Genomic DNA, 20,552 nt, shown 5'->3' on the forward strand with positions numbered 1-20,552 from the left:
TGGAATTCTGAGATTCTGAGATTCTGAGATTCTGAGATTCTGAGATTCTGAGATTCTGAGATTCTGAGATTCTGAGATTCTGAGATTCTGAGATTCTGAGATTCTGAGATTCTGAGATTCTGAGATTCTGAGATTCTGAGATTCTCAGATTCTGAGATTCTAAGATTCTAAGTTTCTCAGATTCAGAGATTCAGAGATTCTGAGATTCTGAGATTCTGAGATTCTGAGATTCTGAGATTCTGAGATTCTGAGATTCTGAGATTCTGAGATTCTGAGATTTTGAGATTCTGAGATTCTTAGATTCTGAGATTCTGAGATTCTTAGATTCTGAGATTCTGAGATTCTGAGATTCTGAGATTCTGAGATTCTGAGATTCTGAGATTCTGAGATTCTGAGATTCTGAGATTCTGAGATTCTGAGATTCTGAGATTCTGAGATTCTGAGATTCTGAGATTCTGAGATTCTGAGATTCTGAGATTCTGAGATTCTGAGATTCTGAGATTCTGAGATTCTGAGATTCTGAGATTCTGAGATTCTGAGATTCTCAGATTCTGAGATTCTAAGATTCTAAGTTTCTCAGATTCAGAGATTCTGAGATTCTGAGATTCTGAGATTCTGAGATTCTGAGATTCTGAGATTCTGAGATTCTGAGATTCTGAGATTCTGAGATTCTGAGATTCTGAGATTCTGAGATTCTGAGATTCTGAGATTCTGAGATTCTGAGATTCTGAGATTCTGAGATTCTGAGATTCTGAGATTCTGAGATTCTGAGATTCTGAGATTCTGAGATTCTGAGATTCTCAGATTCTGAGATTCTAAGATTCTAAGTTTCTCAGATTCAGAGATTCAGAGATTCTGAGATTCTGAGATTCTGAGATTCTGAGATTCTGAGATTCTGAGATTCTGAGATTCTGAGATTCTGAGATTCTGAGATTCTGAGATTCTGAGATTCTGAGATTCTGAGATTCTGAGATTCTGAGATTCTGAGATTCTGAGATTCTGAGATTCTGAGATTCTGAGATTCTGAGATTCTGAGATTCTGAGATTCTGAGATTCTGAGATTCTGAGATTCTGAGATTCTGAGATTCTGAGATTCTGAGATTCTGAGATTCTGAGATTCTGAGATTCTGAGATTCTGAGATTCTGAGATTCTGAGATTCTGAGATTCTGAGATTCTGAGATTCTGAGATTCTGAGATTCTCAGATTCTGAGATTCTAAGATTCTAAGTTTCTCAGATTCAGAGATTCTGAGATTCTGAGATTCTGAGATTCTGAGATTCTGAGATTCTGAGATTCTGAGATTCTGAGATTCTGAGATTCTGAGATTCTGAGATTCTGACATCCTGAAGTTCTAAAATTCTGTGACAGTATTTCAAAATCCTGATTTTTGGGATTTGTTAAAAAATTTCAAACTTTCGAACTTCTGCAATTCTCGAAATTTGAGAAGCTATTCAAAAATCAAAAATGATAGACATTTTGAAGTTTTGGGACTCCTAGATTTTCCTAGCTCCTAGCTTCTCCTAGCTTCTGAGATTCTAAGATTCTCAATTTTCCAACTATTGTTTGACCATTAATTCTAGTGGATATACCAGAAAATTGTGACGAAAAATTCTGAAAAAAAACATTTTTTCAAAAACATTAGGTTACGGTAATTATTGTTCTCGGAATTTCGGGCATCACGGCCAGCGTTTTTCTTTCCTGAAATTCTATTAACAACACAATTCTTTTAAAAAAATCTGTATTCATTTTATATTCCCATGCTTTTCTCATTTACTTCTCTTCCTCATAACATTAAAGAGCTCATCCGGATCAAGTAACGGATCAGCTGTATTTTTCTACCCAAATGACTCCCATTTTCTTCACACTTTCTCTTAATTTTCTCTTTTTCTCACTACTACTCTTTCCCTTAAAAAGTAAAACTCTAATCCTCACTCATTCCTCACGCACACACGCGCAGCACAATCTTTCAAAATCTCTATGTTTCCTATCTGAACTATGTCTCCATTTTTGTCTCTTTGCCTCCTTGCTCACACATCTCCTTTTTATATCTTTTTGTCCCTGACCGCACCCATTCTTCAAACTATTGACCGCCTATTTTCAAGGAAATTCCAATGTTGTCCCCGGCACAAGAAGTGGTCAGTTACCTGATCAATTCTGCGGTTGGGTTGACTTCCACATCACGGAGACAATTTCAAACAAGCTTTCGAGACGCGCCACGTGGAGAGCCGGATACTCTGCTATGTATTTGCATCAAATGGTTTTTCAAGAATGGAGATTTCTCAGACTTCTACGAGGATATCAAGCAAATGGTTAAAGGAAGTGAGTTTGTGTTTTTATTTCAAAATATTTTCACCACTTTTCGTAACTTGAAATGTTTCAGAATCTCTCGCTGGTTTCGTGGATAGTCATTTGATGGTGTGCCCTGAGATTATTCGACTGATTGTGGAGAATGCTGACAATAAATCTCGGAAAAACAAAATCTCAATCAAAAGGGACGAGTTTTCCATTTGTGTCGGAAGAGGACGACTAATTTCATTTCCATACACTGAAGACATGGAGGAGCCGGCGGCGATTCTAGCGGAGTACACAAGACTGTTGTTTTCGTTTCAACGATATGATATCGAATTCGCTTTTGAAGGTGAGGATTAGTACACAGCATTGGCAACCGGTATGGCCCGGTAGGCGCGGGTAGTTTAGTTTTGATAAAACGTTTGCTAAGATACAAAATTAGTCGAACAAATTCAAAATTTCAAAACAAAAATTGAATTCGTACCGGCACATGATCAACAAAACGGATACTCATGTGATTGGATCACACTATTCAAATTTAATGGGATCACGAGTACGATCATTGTGTACATTACTGTATGAATGAATGTCAAATTCAAATAAATGTCAAATTCTGCAAATTTATATTTAAACAAGTCAATTTTAGATCACTTGAACTCTTTCGAGTTGGACCAGGGACCAGGGATGATACCAACTTTGTTGAAACCTAAAGTTGATTGTTTTCGTAATGAAAATATCATAAATCGATTTCAATTAATCTCGGGTACGGAGGTAGGTACAGTACCGGTCAATAAGATGTACGAAAACGTAATTTTCAGTAGATTTTCGGCCAGTTTGCCCATTTTCAGAAGTCTCGAGCTCGGCTGTCATATTTCCAATCACTTTGAAATTTTCGGAAAATGTAAAACAGACATAGATGGAAAGTTTTGCATTCGCAGAGTTTTTTGAGAATTCCTAGTTTTCCAGCTATTTCCCGATTTCTGAATAACATATGTTTTTTTCGTTTGAAGTACAAAAAACGGAAAAAATTTGATGTCTTTCAGAATTCGGCCAATAACTAAAAGACTGCAATTTATCAAAAATTTCTGAGAATGCAAAGTTTTTATAGTAGGCCTGTTTTACACCCTTCAAAACTTCCAAATTGATCGGAAGTTTGAAAATCGAGCTCCAGACTCCTGAAAATTTCCGAACTGGCCGAAAATCAACTCTAAAACACGTGTTCGTGGTATCTTATTAACCGGTACTGTAAATCGACCAAACGTAATCTCAGGTACGAGAGTATGTAGGTAATTGGAGCAGAATTATAGGTGATCGTTTTTGTTTGAGATAGTACAATAACAGCGGAAAATTTTTCATTTAACAAAAATTTACTATCACATATGGTTTTTTTGAACTTGATTTGGTTTTATCAGGCACTGTACTGGAGAAAAAATTTTGGAATTTCAAATGCTGGATCGCGTAGAGCGAAACCACAGCTAACTCAAAATTCCAATTTTCAAAATTCAAAATTTCAGGCAACTTCGGTCTCAATCGAAATATGGATTTGGGTCAACCACAAATCAAACTTCTCAGCAAACTCACCCCGGAGGACTTTGCCGAAAAAGGAAGAGTGAACCTGAGACGGGAACGGGTAGGACGATTGTCCTTGCGAATGAGTCGAATCTCCTGGAACAGAAGTGGGGTTTATTTCAACGCCATCATACAATTCTTTGAAAACCTTCGAGCAACCGTAGTCATACAAGGAGAGCATCCGCTGTGTAGAAAGAAACTCAGCTATGCAGAAGTTCTGGAGCACACACTTGCTCATCCAGGAGAACACTTAGAAGATGACGATCCATTACTGAAAGTGGGATTTACAATGCAGAAAGTTCGAAAGGCAAATAATGAAGACAGCTTTAGCTATGAGCATCATTGGTTCCCGAATGAAATTGTTCAAGAATAATTTATTTCGATTATCTATCACAGTACGATTCTAAAACCTGCATAGCATGTCCTTCCAATTTCTCTGATTCATCTCAGTTCCTCACCTTTGTCTGTCATACATGACTTTTCCATACAAACTTCTCTATAGAACAACACGCCAACACGTTGATAATACTTTGCTTTCACTTGTGAACTTTTTTTCTGCCCGGTTTGTCTTGCTAAAAACGATTCGTCCAAAATCTAATAAACTATATCCATGACCTTCTCTCGCACTCAGCTCGTGGCAATTTATCATCAGTTCCGAACATTTTCCGAACATTCCTTGGAGTGGCTTTTGACGGAGATGAAAAGAGAGAGAGAGAGAAACGCGCGGAAATTGAGAAAAAACGGTTTTCATGTTATGGACAAAACTGAACGGGTGTGATAAACATCGGGTTCTCATTTTCTCTTTCCATCAGTTCGGACGTCATCGCGATATGTAGGTGACAGTGTAGAAAAAAAACAGCGAGGTGGTCTCTGCAGATAAAATACAAAACGACCAGTTCATTTGAAATCTGAAGAAATAGAGAGACGATGATGGCTTTATGACCGTATGACAGATACGTTCGTCAATGGGTTTTTGGGGGGAATTGTGATTATTCTGGATTTTCAGATAATAAAGAAACTCATTCACAGATATTGCTTGTCACTGATTGCCAATGAGGAACTGGCAGAACCGGTATCAAGTATTCTATGTACAGTATTCTAGGATGAGGGCAAGCAATAAAGAGGGAATTGAGCTATTACTTTTTGTAAAGAATTTTAAGACAAGGAAAAATGAACTTATTTAAAAAAAACATGATCAAAAAGGTTAAAATTTTCAATAACGTAAAAACTGCGATAGAATGGAACTTTTAGACTTTTTTTAAAACTCAATTATGTCGCTTCCTGTAAAAGATATATATAAAATTGTCAACTGATAAAATGTTGGTGACATTATGATAAAAAGGTAATCAGTTGACATGTTTTTGATATTTCTCACAGATATTAAGATAATTGAGTTTAAAGTGCCAGTGTAAAGTTTGCTTCTGTCAGAGCTTGCACTTTGAGCTCAATTATCTCTTTTTCGGTAAGAAATATCGAAATTCTGTTAACTGATAAATTGTAGATAATTTCATAATAAAAAGTTTACCAGTTGACACATTTTTGATATCTGAATACGAGGTTATTGAGCTCAAAGTGAAGCATAACGGTGACGTTCCATTTTTAACTTATGGAAAATTGATTCTGAAAGATTTCTAAACTTGTTGGCTTTTTTCGGATTACTGTAACTGGTAAATCTGAGCTGAACTCGATTTAAGTATTTTGAACGAAAATTGGTAATAGATGAGCACCCACAATATCAAATTTTACCTAATTTATCTAGGTAACTGTCAAAGTTATGAAAAATTGTGAACAGACAATTTGCTTCTGATGTTATGATTAGCATTCTGTCAGTTAATAATGTTTATAATCTTTCATTCGAACCGAGATAAGTTTGTTTGGAAGTGACAATCTGAAAATTTTTTATCATAGGTTTTACGGTTATTCGTACAGTTAGAGCACCCAATCTCTTGAAATGGACAACAGCGTGTTTAACTCTGACATTTAAACCAATTTATCTCAGTTTCTGTAAGTGATATCGAAAAATGGTCAACTAACAAATTATTTTTGATATTATGATGAATATTTTGTTAGTTTACTACTTTCTATCAACCTTTACGTGAACTGAGATAAATTAAGTCAAAGTTGACGGTTTGTGGATATTCCATAAGAGTGTTTACGGTGTGTTCATTTCTCGAGAACCTATATGCCATCAAATTTTTTTCAGTGGATATTTGACCGGGTACCTTTCCAAAATTTATCTCTCTTTCCAAAAACCTTGAGCAGGGATGGAAAAAAGTTTTCCATTTCTTGAACCTTTTTTTCCAAATCAGTTCCGATAATAGTTCAAACAGGTGTAAGTGTACAGTCGTCCACCGGCTGGGAGGTTTTGACATTCCATAAAATAAATATAGGCTTACAAAAGAGGAGCGTGTGGTTTAGAGGGGGATGGACAACGATGAGAAAGAAGCAGCCCAGGACGGTGGGGGTGGGGTTCACGCGTTGTTGGGAAAAAGGGCGATGCGAAACGTGATAAGCAAACACACACGTTTCGGTTTCGCGGTCCACACGCGTTTGTTCGAGAGGGGCTCTTTTTGCACGTCGTCCTCTTTTTTTTTCAATTCTTTATACAAAGTCCTTATCCTCTTTTCCGATCCTTTGTTTCATTATGTTCCCGACCTTTTTCTCTGATGGAAAGATACACTTTTTTTGGCCTCTTAGTCAAACTGTTTTCAAGTACACTTGGCTTTTACGTCCTCCAGATTACAAATATATGCAACCGTTCGCGTGTCTCATTTGGCATTTCCTTTTGGCCTTTCGACTTGTCCCTCGCTCTCTCTCTCTTTCTCTACATTCTTAATTACAACTGGTAGTCGTAGTTTTGTGGTAAAAGAACACAAAACACAAAACATGTCACGTCAAACGTTCCTTATTGGTTGCGATAGATATGAAAAGTGAGGTGAGGTCTGTAAAAGCAACTACTGTAGTTTTGGACATCAAAGGACACAAACACCGGTCCAGTCGAAAAAAGGTTATATATGACCGATCCCGCGAAGCAGAAGTTTTGGGAGGTGACACGTTCCGTCATCAGGCCTCCATTCTTCTCCTTGTTCTTCTTCATTTCCTCCGTTTTCTGTTTCGTTTTCCTCGCCCGTTTTTCGCATTTTCACGTTAATCTTTGACGTTTCAATTCATCCCGATTTTGCGTGTGTCTTCTTAATTTCTACGTTCTTTTTATCCGTTTCCTCCCAATAATGAATGCTTCTAATTTCATTCTCGACGTTGTATCTCCGTAGTTTTTGAACTGTTGGCAGAAATCAGAAAAGAGAGAGAGAGAGAGAGAGAGAGAGAGAGAGAGAGAGAGAAAGTGAGATTGTAGCAGAATGGTTGGGTATGTTTCGAAAAAGCCTCTTAGTCTAATTTTTTAAAAATTGTGAACAATTCAAAATATTAAAAATATACGGTCCTACGACAAACCAGTACTAGAAGAGATTTTATCATACTTGTAACAAGCCGGGCCGGGCTTTTTTCCAGAATTTCGGAGGCCCGGCCCGGCCCGTCATTTCACTAGTTTCGAATTTTTCAAAAAACACATAAGGGGGGACCCTTATGTGATTTTTTTCGACCAAAAAAATTTTTTTTCGAGTTTTTCGATCTTTTTTGATCAGACAGACAAACAATCCGAAATACGAAAAAAAAAATGGAAAAAATTATATTGAGAGCTCAAAATTTGGCTCAAAAATACAGAATTTTTGACACCGGGCTTTCCGGGCATTGAAAATTTCCTCAGGCCCGGCGCTGCCCGGCCCGGGTTTTGGCGGGCCGGCCCGGAATTTTACAAGTATGGATTTTATGATTTTAACAACGATCTGTCGGAGCCCAATGATCCGATATCTTTCTAATTTTTTAGATGTTTTCGATAACAATCCGGTCTTTGAAAGAAAAAATATTCAAAGTTACTGTCACCGTCTTTACATTTGAGCTCAACCATCTCCATTCTTGTGAAAGATATCAAAAATTTGAGAACAGATAAAATGTTTATCATATTATCAGCAATATTTTATCAGTTGACACATTTTTGATAATTCTCACAGGAATCGAAATAATTAAGCTCAAAGTTGTGGCCTGGTTTGTTTTTGTATATATTTCATAGGAATCGATATAAATTGGCTCAAACTTGACAACGTTGAACTATTCTATTACTGTTTTTATGGTATCTAGGCTGTTTTGGCTCTTTAGCCTAATTTCTTAAAAACTTTCGGGTTCATCTATGAATCACGAAACGTTAGGTTTAGTTAATTAATAGCTTTCTTATTTAGGTAAACCCTTATTTTCTCTATTACTACTACCCACTAACAAACCAACTCTCTGGTTTTGTTTTCTTTCTTTTTGTATCCCTCTCACGTAATTTTCACGTGACTTTTTAAGTTTTAGTCTACGTGCCGGGTCGGCTATACTCATAATCCTTGCAGATGGTTTACAAGTTTTCTAAAAACTCTTTTTCGCGTGTTTTTTTCCAGTTTTTTCAAAGGTCATCTATGCGCAAGTGACACGCACGCAATGAGACAATATCTAACTAAACACCAAAAAAGTTGGCGTATGGGCTAAATAGGCTTGTTCGACCGACCCCGGCCCGCACCATTAAATTTCGCACATCATCTCCCTCTCACGCACCACACGCACGCACACGCAAACATCCACGCACGCAAACTGACTGGTCGGCGCGGACACTACCACTAGCATCCGTCGATTCTCCTGGCGGGAGACGGCGAGGCTTCCCGCAAGCTGCGACAAGCCAGAGGGTCCAATAGGAAAAACTAGTGATTTGACGATTACTGCAGCAGCCCTCCTCACACCGTGACACACACACACAAACATTCCTCACGCATTTCGACCATTCCTCCCGTTCCGTGTGTTTCCTTATTCTTCATCGTTCTCTCCGTGTATTTTCTTTTTCACGCCTGGAGAGAAATTCTGAATCTCTGAGCTTGATGCGACAAAATAAAATAAAAGAAATTGAAGACACCAGGATCGGAACAGTAGAAACAACAACAACAACAAAATTGCGTGTCAGTTGTTGGTCAGCAAAACGTGTGGATGGGAGATTATGGTCCCTAAATACGTGGCAATAAGTGAGGAGGGCTGTCACGTATCGAGTTGCTGACTTTGACAGATGAGAACGTGGTTTTTAGTTTGGTTGGTTTGGCTAGCTTGTGATGAATCATTATTACCGATACTACGATTTTTTGTTCTCTACAAAAAAGCATTTTCGAAAGTTTTCGAAAATTGAAAAAAGCAAGAAAGGTTACTAACGTCTTTAAAATACTAAGAATACTGAGATCTGAGATTCTGATATTATGAAGTTCTGATTGCCTGAGATTCTGATATTTTCGGATTCTGAGATTCTGAGATTCTAATATTCTAAGATTCTGAGATCTCGAGAGATCCAGAGATGCTGAGATTTTGAGATTTTAAAACTTTGAGAGTCTAAAATCTGAAACATTGAAATTTTGAAACCTCTAGATTCTGAGATTCTTGGATTATGTGATTTTGAGTTATCGAGATTTTAAGACTCTGAGATTCTGAAATTCCGAAATTCTGAAATTCTGAGATTTGAAGATTCTGAGATTCTGAGATTTTGGAATTATGAGAATCTGAAACCCCTAGATTCTGAGATTTTGAGACCTTTAGATTTTGAGATTCTGAGATTCTGAAGTTCTGTGATTCGGAGAACCCCTGAATTTCGAGGTTTTCAGATCCTGAAATTTTGAGATTCTGAGATTCTGAGATTCTGAGATTCTGAGATTCTAAGATTCTGAGATTCTGAGATTCTGAGATTCTGAGATTCTGAGATTCTGAGATTCTGAGATTCTGAGATTCTGAGATTCTGAGATTTTGAGACCTTCAAATTTTGAGATTCTGAGATTCTGAAGTTCTGTGATTCGGAGAACCCCTGAATTTCGAGGTTTTCAGATCCTGAAATTTTGAGATTCTGAGATTCTGAGATTCTGAGATTCTGAGATTCTGAGATTCTGAGATTCTGAGATTCTGAGATTCTGAGATTCTGAGATTCTGAGATTCTGAGATTCTGAGATTCTGAGATTCTGAGATTCTGAGATTCTGAGATTCTGAGATTCTGAGATTCTGAGATTCTGAGATTCTGTGATTCGGAGAACCCCTGAATTTCGAGGTTTTCAGATCCTGAAATTTTGAGATTCTGAGATTCTGAGATTCTGAGATTCTGAGATTCTAAGATTCTGAGATTCTGAGATTCTGAGATTCTGAGATTCTGAGATTCTGAGATTCTGAGATTCTGAGATTCTGAGATTCTGAGATTTTGAGACCTTCAAATTTTGAGATTCTGAGATTCTGAAGTTCTGTGATTCGGAGAACCCCTGAATTTCGAGGTTTTCAGATCCTGAAATTTTGAGATTCTGAGATTCTGAGATTCTGAGATTCTGAGATTCTAAGATTCTGAGATTCTGAGATTCTGAGATTCTGAGATTCTGAGATTCTGTGATTCGGAGAACCCCTGAATTTCGAGGTTTTCAGATCCTGAAATTTTGAGATTCTGAGATTCTGAGATTCTGAGATTCTGAGATTCTAAGATTCTGAGATTCTGAGATTCTGAGATTCTGAGATTCTGAGATTCTGAGATTATGAGAATCTGAAACCCCTAGATTCTGAGATTTTGAGACCTTTAGATTTTGAGATTCTGAGATTCTGAAGTTCTGTGATTCGGAGAACCCCTGAATTTCGAGGTTTTCAGATCCTGAAATTTTGAGATTCTGAGATTCTGAGATTCTGAGATTCTGAGATTCTAAGATTCTGAGATTCTGAGATTCTGAGATTCTGAGATTCTGAGATTCTGAGATTCTGAGATTCTGAGATTCTGAGATTCTGAGATTTTGAGACCTTCAAATTTTGAGATTCTGAGATTCTGAAGTTCTGTGATTCGGAGAACCCCTGAATTTCGAGGTTTTCAGATCCTGAAATTTTGAGATTCTGAGATTCTGAGATTCTGAGATTCTGAGATTCTGAGATTCTGAGATTCTGAGATTCTGAGATTATGAGAATCTGAAACCCCTAGATTCTGAGATTTTGAGACCTTTAGATTTTGAGATTCTGAGATTCTGAAGTTCTGTGATTCGGAGAACCCCTGAATTTCGAGGTTTTCAGATCCTGAAATTTTGAGATTCTGAGATTCTGAGATTCTGAGATTCTGAGATTCTAAGATTCTGAGATTCTGAGATTCTGAGATTCTGAGATTCTGAGATTCTGAGATTCTGAGATTCTGAGATTCTGAGATTCTGAGATTTTGAGACCTTCAAATTTTGAGATTCTGAGATTCTGAAGTTCTGTGATTCGGAGAACCCCTGAATTTCGAGGTTTTCAGATCCTGAAATTTTGAGATTCTGAGATTCTGAGATTCTGAGATTCTGAGATTCTGAGATTCTGAGATTCTGAGATTCTGAGATTCTGAGATTCTGAGATTCTGAGATTCTGAGATTCTGAGATTCTGAGATTCTGAGATTCTGAGATTCTGAGATTCTGAGATTCTGAGATTCTGAGATTCTGAGTTTCTGAGATTCTGAGATTCTGAGATTCTGAAATTCTGAGATTCTGAGATTTTGAGACCTTCAAATTTTGAGATTCTGAGACTCTGAAGTTCTGTGATTCGGAGGACCCCTGAATTTCGAGGTTTTCAGATCCTGAAATTTTGAGATTCTGAGATTCTGAGATTATAAGATACTGAGTTTCTGAGATTCTGAGATTCCGAGATTCTGAGATTCTGAGCTTCTGAGGCTCTGAAATTCTAAGATTCTGAGATTATGTTATTCTGAAATTCCGAGATTCTGAAATTCTGAGATTTGCACTTTTTGACCTCTATGCTTCTAACTTCTATTGTTTGCAACTCCAGCATCCTCTATTTCCAACTCACACCTTTTCTTTCATGGAAAAAGTTATTTGTTCATTTTCTTTGACCCCTTGATTTCTCACTTGCTCTTTTCCTTCAGCTGTTGTAGTCATTTTCCCCTGCGCGTCGCGCCGCGGCCATCGTTCGTGGGCTGTTGCGAGTTCGCACGGAGGCGTGGCTCGCCGAATAGTGCTCACTGTGCGAGCGCGCCTTGTGTTTTTGCGCCTACAAACAGTGTGTTGCCTTTTCCCTTTGGGTTGACTTTCTTCCTCTTCATCTCTTTTTTCTATTTTTTACGTTCACAAAACTATTCGTCATTTTTCTAATGCCTTTTTAACCCCCGCCGCCATTTTTTTATCCCAATTATTTTCGTCCCGAATTTTTGAAACTCTTTGATTTGTGCTTTTTCTCCTTTTCCAAAATGACCATAACTAACTCATTTTCAAATTCTAGGTGTCATGTCTGAAGTTGGACTTTTGATGCCTTTGGAGCTTAGAAAAGAAGTCAAAGAAGACAAGTTGTCTGACGACGTAAAAGATATCCTCCCTAAAATTGGCTCTCGTGAGACTGAGAATGTTTCTCCGCAACGTCGGTCACCTCCAGAAACCACCGATGAAGAATCTGATAATCAAGGTGGCTTAGATTCAGATGCACTGGCAAAAGAAGCCAGTGTAGCACTTCCTCCAATTATTACGGTGAGTTCTTAAATTCAATAATTTTGAGCTCTTGATTTTGGCCGCTAAAAACCCCAAAGTTTCCGGCTAACCAATTTTCTATCATTTCTCAAAACTGGCTTCAAAAACGTAAGTGTATAATATGGTACCATAAACCTCATCTCCTAAAAATCAAGACATTTTGTATAGTATTTGTCCAGTGGTCAGTCCGCCACGGACAGTACGAGCAAATGTGGAGGGAGTAGACCGGCGGAGAGAACGGGGCGCCCAAAATAGTAACACGCAACGTTTGCAAAAGAGACTTTTTCCACGATTTCGTCCGCGAGCTCCGCGGAGAGCACCATCACATCATGCTCTTCACGATTTGTTTTGGCAGATATTGTGAAGCGTGAATAGGTGGAAGTGGGATTGGAAAGATCTGAAAAGAGGGATCACGTTTTTATGCAAAATCAATATCTGATAAGAAATCGTTTAGTACAACTCGTCTAGGACTTGTTCCGATGTGAATGAGGCCACTAGATGAGGTTACGGAAAATTAGAATGGCACTTCAGACTCAAAATGGCCCATTAGGATCAAAATATCCTGTTTTATTAGATCCATAATGTCAAACTTCTTTAACTACCATACAGGCCAGTGATTCACGGATGATTAAAAGTACACGCTTTGTCCGAATCGTCATAAAATTCTATTTCGGTTGGTATACACAAAAACGCCCGAGAGCACACGGCTCGGACAGACGCGGCGTGCCTGTGCTCGCGCCCGAAACGCGTACTCATGATCCCCCCGACATTGGCTCATGTATTTGTTTGCCATCAAAATAGCCCCTCCCGAACGTTGCTTCTATTCCTGGGGTGTGGCTTTCCGAACGCGACGCATAAAACGTGCATTGAAACTGGACTCTTTTCTCTTTACAGTCCAATTGTATGTCTATGTGTGCGCGAGCGCCGAGCGGGCTTGTGGGGATGATGGTCAGCGTGAAAATAGGTGGCGCGCGCGGGGCGACCGTAGCAACAGCCGAGAACGGTCACGCACCGCGCCGCTAGACGCAAATAATGCACACCAAGCGCGGCGCGAGAAGAACATCATGATATTCTCGTGTCAATCGACTCCCAGTCGTTGAGTCGTACATTTTGGGGGAGGCAATGGGTTTGGAAGGGACATAGGGGATTTTTGAGAAGGACATTTTGAGAACGTTTAAGTGCGATGCACGTCTGATAGTTCCTGGTTAAGTCACAGTCTGAAAGAGGATGTATCCTAAAATACCTACAAAATTATGGTGTAAAGTAAAATCATGGACCAAAAATCACCATAGAAGTTATCACTTACAAAAAATATTCTCTCTAACCACCGCTCCAATTAAAGCTTCTGCTCCAATCAAATTCCACTATATTTTTTAGCTCTATTACCTCGGTTCTTTCAAAAGATATCAAAAACTTGTCAACTAATAAAGTATTGATCATAATATCACCAATATGTTATCAGTTGACAGATTTTTTATCTGTCATAGGAACCGAGATAATTGAGCTCAAAATATGCATAGCTATTTTTTTCATACTGTGATGAACATTTTTCGAAAAATCAGTTTTGGTAATCGTTCAAAGGGGCAAAGGTATCGTACTTCTTCTCACAGAAGCCCTCTATTCCGTCATCTTTGTGCTCTATTATCTCGTTTCCTTCGAAAGATTTCAAAAATTTGTCAATTGATGAAATGTGTATCATAATATCACTAACATTTTATCAGTTGACAATAGTTTGATTTCTCTTGAAGGAATCGAGATAACTGAGCTCAAACTACATGTATAGATGGAATTGGATTAGAGCAATAACGGTAATTTTGGTATAGAAGCTCAAAACTAGTTTTGAACAACTTAAAAGTAGACTATGCAGAAAAAATCGGAATTTGATATTTTAAAATGTATAAATCTATTTCCAGGTCAAATGCGGAACCCTAACAGCAAAAATGGTCACCAAACTCTTCACCTGTCCCGGCATCCATCAAAACTGCATCCTCATTGACGGCGAAAACGAGTACATCAGCCCAAAAGAATTCACAGTTAGAGCTAACAAGGACAAGCAAAAGGACTGGAAGGGAAGCATTCGAATTGGAAAATCTAACCTTCGAACTTTAATGGAAATGCGGTCGTTGGACTTTCACGATCATTTGAATCAGTGCTCCGCGAAATGTCAGAGCAGAAATTATATCACACCAAAAGATCCCAGTGCAGATCCAAGGTAATACTTTTGAATCGAGTACTTTTCGTATTTCAAAAATATTTTTAGTGGACGAAGACGGTCGAGTACTACCAAGTTGTTGCCTCAAAATATGTTTCCCCAGATGCAGTTCCCCAATACTTCTGCCAGTTTGTTCACAGTACCAGAGAAGAAACCACAGCTGTCAGAAGCACAACCAACATTAGGTGAGTCATTTGTCCTTTATAGTTTTTAACTTTCTAACTTTTCTTGTACTGTTTTTCATCATCAAAATACTTTCCTTTAAAAAACAGACCAAAATTTTGCAGGAACTCTATTCAAAAATCCCGCATTCTCCCGTTTCGTCGCCATCAGCCAAAACATGAAGAACAACAACTTTTCAACACCATCAACCGCCACCGCCCAATCACAATTGCCCCTATTCACAGCCACTTCTATCAAAGAGGAAACGACAAATATGGAGGACACCGCCACGCATCTATTCCAGCAGCAGCAACAACAACAACGGATGACTGCAACTAATTCTCTTCTGCAAACGGTTCCACCTCAACCGTCAATGTTTTGGAATCCAGATGCCAAATTTCAAACAGGGAATACGGAGCAGAATCCGCAGGAGATGATTGCAGAAATGATTAGTGCTGGGTTTGGAGACAATATTATAGATCTGATTGTGAATAAAATCAATAATATGAGAGATAAGATTAAAGGAATTTCCACATGTCCTAATAGTGAGTTTAAAATCCTTATATTGAATTTTAATTCGAAAATTTCAGTTCTATTGAAAATGCTGTGCAGTTTAAACGCTGCTGACACATTTGTTAACACTATCCAAGCTGTGGAAAGTATACAAGCTGAAATTGCAAAGGAAGAGCAGTTACTTTTAAAGGGACAAGCTCAAATGAACCGCTTGTCATCTGATTTCTCATCCTTGGAAGACGAAATTCCTGGAAGAAAACGTTCGCTGGATATTGTAGATATTATTGGGCAACCAGCAATTAAACGACCGTCGATTACAACTTCAATGGTAAGATATCATTTAAAAAATATTTGTAAACTTTTTTTGCGTTCCAGCTAGAAGACGACTCTGAAATCCCTGCTGTTCAACACCTGCTAACACCAATCAAGCCACTTGTACAGATCCCCAAGCCAATAAGCCCTCAGGAAATGCTAATGAATATTGCAAGCAGCATGGGGTCCAACATTGAGAGGAATCATGTACTAGCGGCTCTAAAGATGGAGGAACTCAGGACAGCCACGGCTCAATGAGCCGAATCCCTCAAAAACAATTGAAAAAATAAACATGATCACAAATATTCGCATTCCAAATGTTTTTCAAAACTAATACCGTATTTCCTTTAATAGAAACCTATCCAAATCGTATATTTCAACATTCCTGTCAAAGATATCAAAAATTTGTCAACTGATAAAATGCTTATCTTAATATCACCAACACTTTATCAGTTTACAATTTTTCGATAGCTCTTACTGAAATGGAGATAATTGAGTTTCATGGGTGTATTAGAGGAAATACGGTAATATTATATTTCTCAAAAAAGAAGTTTCTGTCTTTGGTTGTTTATCATCATATAGCACTTTTTACCAAACATATTTTATCTGTACAAATCGGTTTTATCCCTAATTTATTTGTTCCCATCCCACAGAATCATGCTTTACTCCCCACTTTGTACGTTTTAGCGTTTTTTTTATTGAACAAAATTTGAAGAATTGACAGTATGAATCAATAGATTATGAGTTCTAATATGTAATAAATAATTTATATTTAAAATTGACAAAAGAAGACAAGAGGGCCTGAAAGCTTTTGAACGGTCACTTGAGAAACTTTAGAAAAGCTAATATACAGATATGAACATTTAAAAATTGTATTTATTTCTTTCTATATTGTGCCAAAGCTGGTAGTTTGCCCTCTGGAAGTGAGCGGTATGGATTTGGCACCTGAGCTCCTGGATAGCGCGTTTTGTACTGGTTCACTTGGTCCTGAATATGATAATCTAAGACAAAAAAAGGGAAAGAAAGATAATGAAGTGTGAATGATAATTGGTATCATTTAGCGGAACTGGTGAAAGCTAATCAAGTGAAAACGATAAGAGGCTAATGTAATGGAGACCACCAATTGATTAGTCGCAAAAAAAGAAAAATGAACTAACCAAGAAATCATCGTACTCCTCAATTTCCAACAACAAGTTGTTGAGGTAGGTGTCACGAGTTGGTGGTTGGGGTTTGGCTCTGGAAAAGTTACAAAAAAATTGTAAAATATTATTATTTTTAAGTTTTTCTCACCTAAAAACCAATGGTGGGTACGTATATGGGCGTGGTGTAGTGTGTTGTCTGATCACTCGGTTTTGTGCGTGCTGTAATTTTGCTGAATCATAGATATCACTTTCAAAAATCACAATAACTTACATGGATTGGCTGATGAAACTGCGCTACATACCCATATTTTTTAGTGGTGGCCGTATCACTGAGCTGGTAGTTTCTAGCCCCACGAGCCTCAACAGGGAGAGTTTATGATTTGAAAAGTATAAGAAAACCGAGGGAACCTTACCAAATTTCGTTTCCGTTCTGTGATCAAATTTGTGGCAGACACAAAGTTACCATCCTCGTCATAAGTGCCACCAATGCTGAAATATTTGAGTTTAAAAGCTAACCAGTAACAGGACCTATCTCGGCTCCTGTCTAGGTTTTTGAGAAATAGTAAACTACCAAATTGGCTTTAATATTATGCGCGGCATTAGAAGAAACTACTTTTAGATATTTTTCATAGGAACCAAAATAAATTACCATATTTCCTCCAACAAACCCCACTTTGACTGTAATTATTGAGCTCAATTATCTTCATTTCTGCAGAAGATACCAGAAAATGGTCCACGGATAAAATATTGGTGATATTATAACAAGTATTATATCAGTTGGCAGTTTTTTGATAACTTGGACAGGAATTGAGATAATTGAGCTCAAAATAAACGTGTTGGGAAAGCGTCTGATGGAGGAAATAAGGTAATAAATTAAAATGGGAGCCCACAAAAAACTTTTCTAAAGTAATCACCTCTCTTCTGGAACTGGTGGACCTTCTGGAATATTATTAGCACCAAATGGGTCCTCAACTGGTGGTAATGGAGTTGTGGGTCTGGCAGTTGGTTTTTCAGTCGTTGTTGGAGATTCAGTGGTTAATACATTGATGACTGAAAGTTTGGAAAATCGTTAGTATTTGAAAACGATATTATGACTAAATTCTGTATACCGTATTCCTTTATTCGAAGCACATACAAGCCGGCAACTTTCAACTTAAATATCTCGATTCCTGCGAAAGATATCAAAATTTTGTCTGCTGATAAATTATTTATCACATTCCAAACAATCGGTCACAAATTGACTTACTTTTGTCATCTTTCACAGGAATCAAGACAATAAAGCTCAAAGTTACCGGTTCGAGTCGGCTTCAATTCAAGGAACTAAGGTAAGCACAACTTTCAGTGTTTTCAAAAAACAGAAAAAAGAGGAAAATTTATCAAAAATGTGGTATATTTCAATTTTAAGCTTCAAAATTTAGAAAAAATATATTCTCCAAACTTCTAAAGTATTCCGATCCTTCACAAAGGTATAAATTTTTGCTACAGTAACCAAACACATACCTTCATCATGAGTCATTGGCAATGGTGGTAAACCCGACAAAAACTGTTGCCGTTCTGCTGTTCGAATACGGTTCTCCACATTTATAAGGTTGCCAAAACCTCCCAAATTCTGATTTCTCAATAATCGAAAATACAAGTCTAGCTGAGAAGGTCCATACGGCATCTGGCAAAATGCCAATCCTATCGACACGCTGATTAGATATCCTATCCTCAGCATATCTCCCCTGAAAAGCCAATTAATCTAGGAGAAGATGATTGGCGTGAACGGATCAAACAAATACACAATGAGGTCAGGTGAAAAGTGGCTGAGCGATGATAAAAAAGGGTGTTTGAAAGTGAATGTGTGTGTATTTCTCTGTCTCTACAATCACACTGTTTAATGAATACGCTTTTTTTGCTTATCTCCGTGTGTTCAAAAGCCAGATCAGGCGTGCCAAGACGCAACAAAAAGTGAAGCTAGGGAGGAGTGAAAGTCAAACTTCCGTCCTTTCGCTTTGAATCGAAAAATCGAACCAAGAAAAAAACATTGAGATTGGTGACTTGGTTCGGTTCAAAACTTGTCACGATTTTTAAGCGCAAGGATTATCCGGTATGAAAGAGTAACCAAGAACTTCTATAGACTAAACGATTGTAAAAGAAGGGAGAAAAAACCGAAGGACACATTTTGATTCGGATGAATTTTGATCATTCAATTCACACAAAAACACAAAATCCATCGAATTGCAACAAATCCGTTGAAGTACAACACAGTTGAGGAGGTGTAGGGCTAAAAAACGAAGGATTTGTGGTGAAAAGATGTGAATTGGGGGGGGGGGGGGCGCTTGTTGCCATCTCACCCAAAGGGGTAGATCTCTCACATGTGTTATAGACACAAATGCCATCTCTACACACACAATATCAAACTAGCTTTATCTCTATTGATATACATACAGAAGGAGAAAATGAAAATGAATAAAGGATATGTGTATGTGATATCATAACAAGGGCACAAGCTCTGACGTAATAATTCAGGAGTCAAAATTTGGAATTTCGGGAGTTTAGAAATTCGGAATTTGGTTTTCTTTTTTAAACTCCGGAGGGAAAAACAAAACTCACAAAAATGATTGAAGGGTCAAAAACCCTTTTAACTTCAAGCCGGTTTATCTCGGTCCCTTTCAGAGACACAAAATAGTTGTAAACTGATAAATTGATTATCATAGTAACACAAACATCTTGTCAGTTAACAAATGTTTGATATCTTGCATTGGAACCATACTTGTGGAAAAGATGGCCGGCCCGCGGGCCGGGCCGGGCCATGGCCGGGCTGGGATTTTTCTGAAAGCGGGCTTTTTTCTGAAAGGGCCGGGCCGGAAAAAATTACACATGGCCGGCCCGCTTTTTGAAAATTTTGAAATTTCAGAGCAAATCATCATTTTTGAAAATGGCTTTTTTCTTTAATAAATAAAAATCCACACTAGAGGACGATTCTGTCAAAAAAAAAACTGTTTTGAGGTTGTTTTTAGAAAAAAGTTTCATCCTTGGCTTAATGAAGTTTGATTTTTTTGCTAAAAATTCAATTAAATTGACTTTTTCGGATGGTTGTATGCATTTGGATTGCTATTAAGATATATTGGCACATTTGAAAAGTAACATTTTCGAAAAGTTGTCTTAGGCGGCCCGGGGCCATCCACATGTATGATTGGAACCGAAAAAAATTGATTTGAATTTGACAGTGGGAGGGGGGGGACCTTCTGTTACAGGTTCTCACGGTGAAATATTTTAAAGTATTATAGTAAGAATGATTCCCCAAAAATCGTTGGAGATATGAAGTCAAGCTTAAAAATGCTAAAATGTACAGTACCGGTCCATAAAATGTACAAAAAACTTGGTTCTTTCAGGTTATCGTCACCTATTTTGACCAGTTTCAGGAGTCTGAAACTCGCCAGTTAAATTTCCGATTTTTTTGCAAACTTTGGAGGGTATGAAATACACATAGATCAAAAATTTCGCATTGACAGAATTTTTTGAAAGTACCTAGTTTTACAGCTATTTGCCAAATTCTGACTGAAACCCTTTTTTCAGCCTTGTTTTGTACTGAAAATAAGAGAAAACTGGTGTCTTTTAGAAATCAAATAGCTGAAAAACTAGGAATTTCAAAAAATCCTGTAAGTGCAAATTTTGAAATCTAGGTCTATTTTACCTTCTCCAAAGTTTTCAAAGTGATCCGAAACTTGACAGTCGAGCTTCAGACTTCTGATAATGATGAAAATTGCTACAAATCAACT

General features: G+C 37.7%; 5 protein-coding genes across 5 annotated transcripts in view; 2 read left to right on the forward strand and 3 right to left on the reverse strand.

Moving 5' to 3' along the window:
• Window positions 1–4,231, forward strand: part of CBG16000 — a gene marked incomplete at both ends in the record, with an annotated part of 6,309 nt that extends 2,078 nt beyond the window's left edge. The window contains 3 exons of the mRNA XM_002643341.2: window positions 2,103–2,319; window positions 2,381–2,638; window positions 3,804–4,231. Coding sequence (XP_002643387.2) covers window positions 2,103–2,319; window positions 2,381–2,638; window positions 3,804–4,231 — 903 coding nt within the window. The remainder of the gene's footprint in view (window positions 1–2,102; window positions 2,320–2,380; window positions 2,639–3,803) is intronic.
• On the reverse strand, window positions 839–1,342 carry CBG16001 (the record flags this gene model as incomplete). The annotated part of the gene is made up of 1 exon (XM_002643342.1): window positions 839–1,342. One exon carries the CDS (start codon window positions 1,340–1,342, stop codon window positions 839–841), a length of 504 nt encoding a protein of 167 aa, XP_002643388.1.
• A 5,355-nt stretch (window positions 4,232–9,586) lies between the features above and the next one.
• On the reverse strand, window positions 9,587–11,865 carry CBG15999 (the record flags this gene model as incomplete). The annotated part of the gene is made up of 3 exons (XM_002643340.1): window positions 9,587–10,178; window positions 11,209–11,441; window positions 11,779–11,865. The coding sequence occupies 3 exons, from the start codon at window positions 11,863–11,865 to the stop codon at window positions 9,587–9,589; spliced, it is 912 nt and encodes a 303-aa protein (XP_002643386.1).
• Window positions 11,866–12,210: 345 nt separating this feature from the next.
• Cbr-gmeb-2 lies at window positions 12,211–15,904 on the forward strand (the record flags this gene model as incomplete). The annotated part of the gene is made up of 5 exons (XM_045238905.1): window positions 12,211–12,447; window positions 14,361–14,659; window positions 14,708–14,844; window positions 14,947–15,662; window positions 15,710–15,904. The coding sequence occupies 5 exons, from the start codon at window positions 12,211–12,213 to the stop codon at window positions 15,902–15,904; spliced, it is 1,584 nt and encodes a 527-aa protein (XP_045095944.1).
• A 618-nt stretch (window positions 15,905–16,522) lies between these two features.
• On the reverse strand, window positions 16,523–18,505 carry CBG15997 (the record flags this gene model as incomplete). The annotated part of the gene is made up of 6 exons (XM_045238906.1): window positions 16,523–16,633; window positions 16,804–16,882; window positions 16,937–17,007; window positions 17,202–17,277; window positions 17,703–17,838; window positions 18,289–18,505. The coding sequence occupies 6 exons, from the start codon at window positions 18,503–18,505 to the stop codon at window positions 16,523–16,525; spliced, it is 690 nt and encodes a 229-aa protein (XP_045095945.1).
• Window positions 18,506–20,552: the final 2,047 nt, after the last annotated feature.

This window comes from Caenorhabditis briggsae (genome assembly GCF_000004555.2).
Source record: "Caenorhabditis briggsae complete genome, chrX, whole genome shotgun sequence".
In the NCBI taxonomy this organism is placed as follows: domain Eukaryota; kingdom Metazoa; phylum Nematoda; class Chromadorea; order Rhabditida; family Rhabditidae; genus Caenorhabditis; species Caenorhabditis briggsae.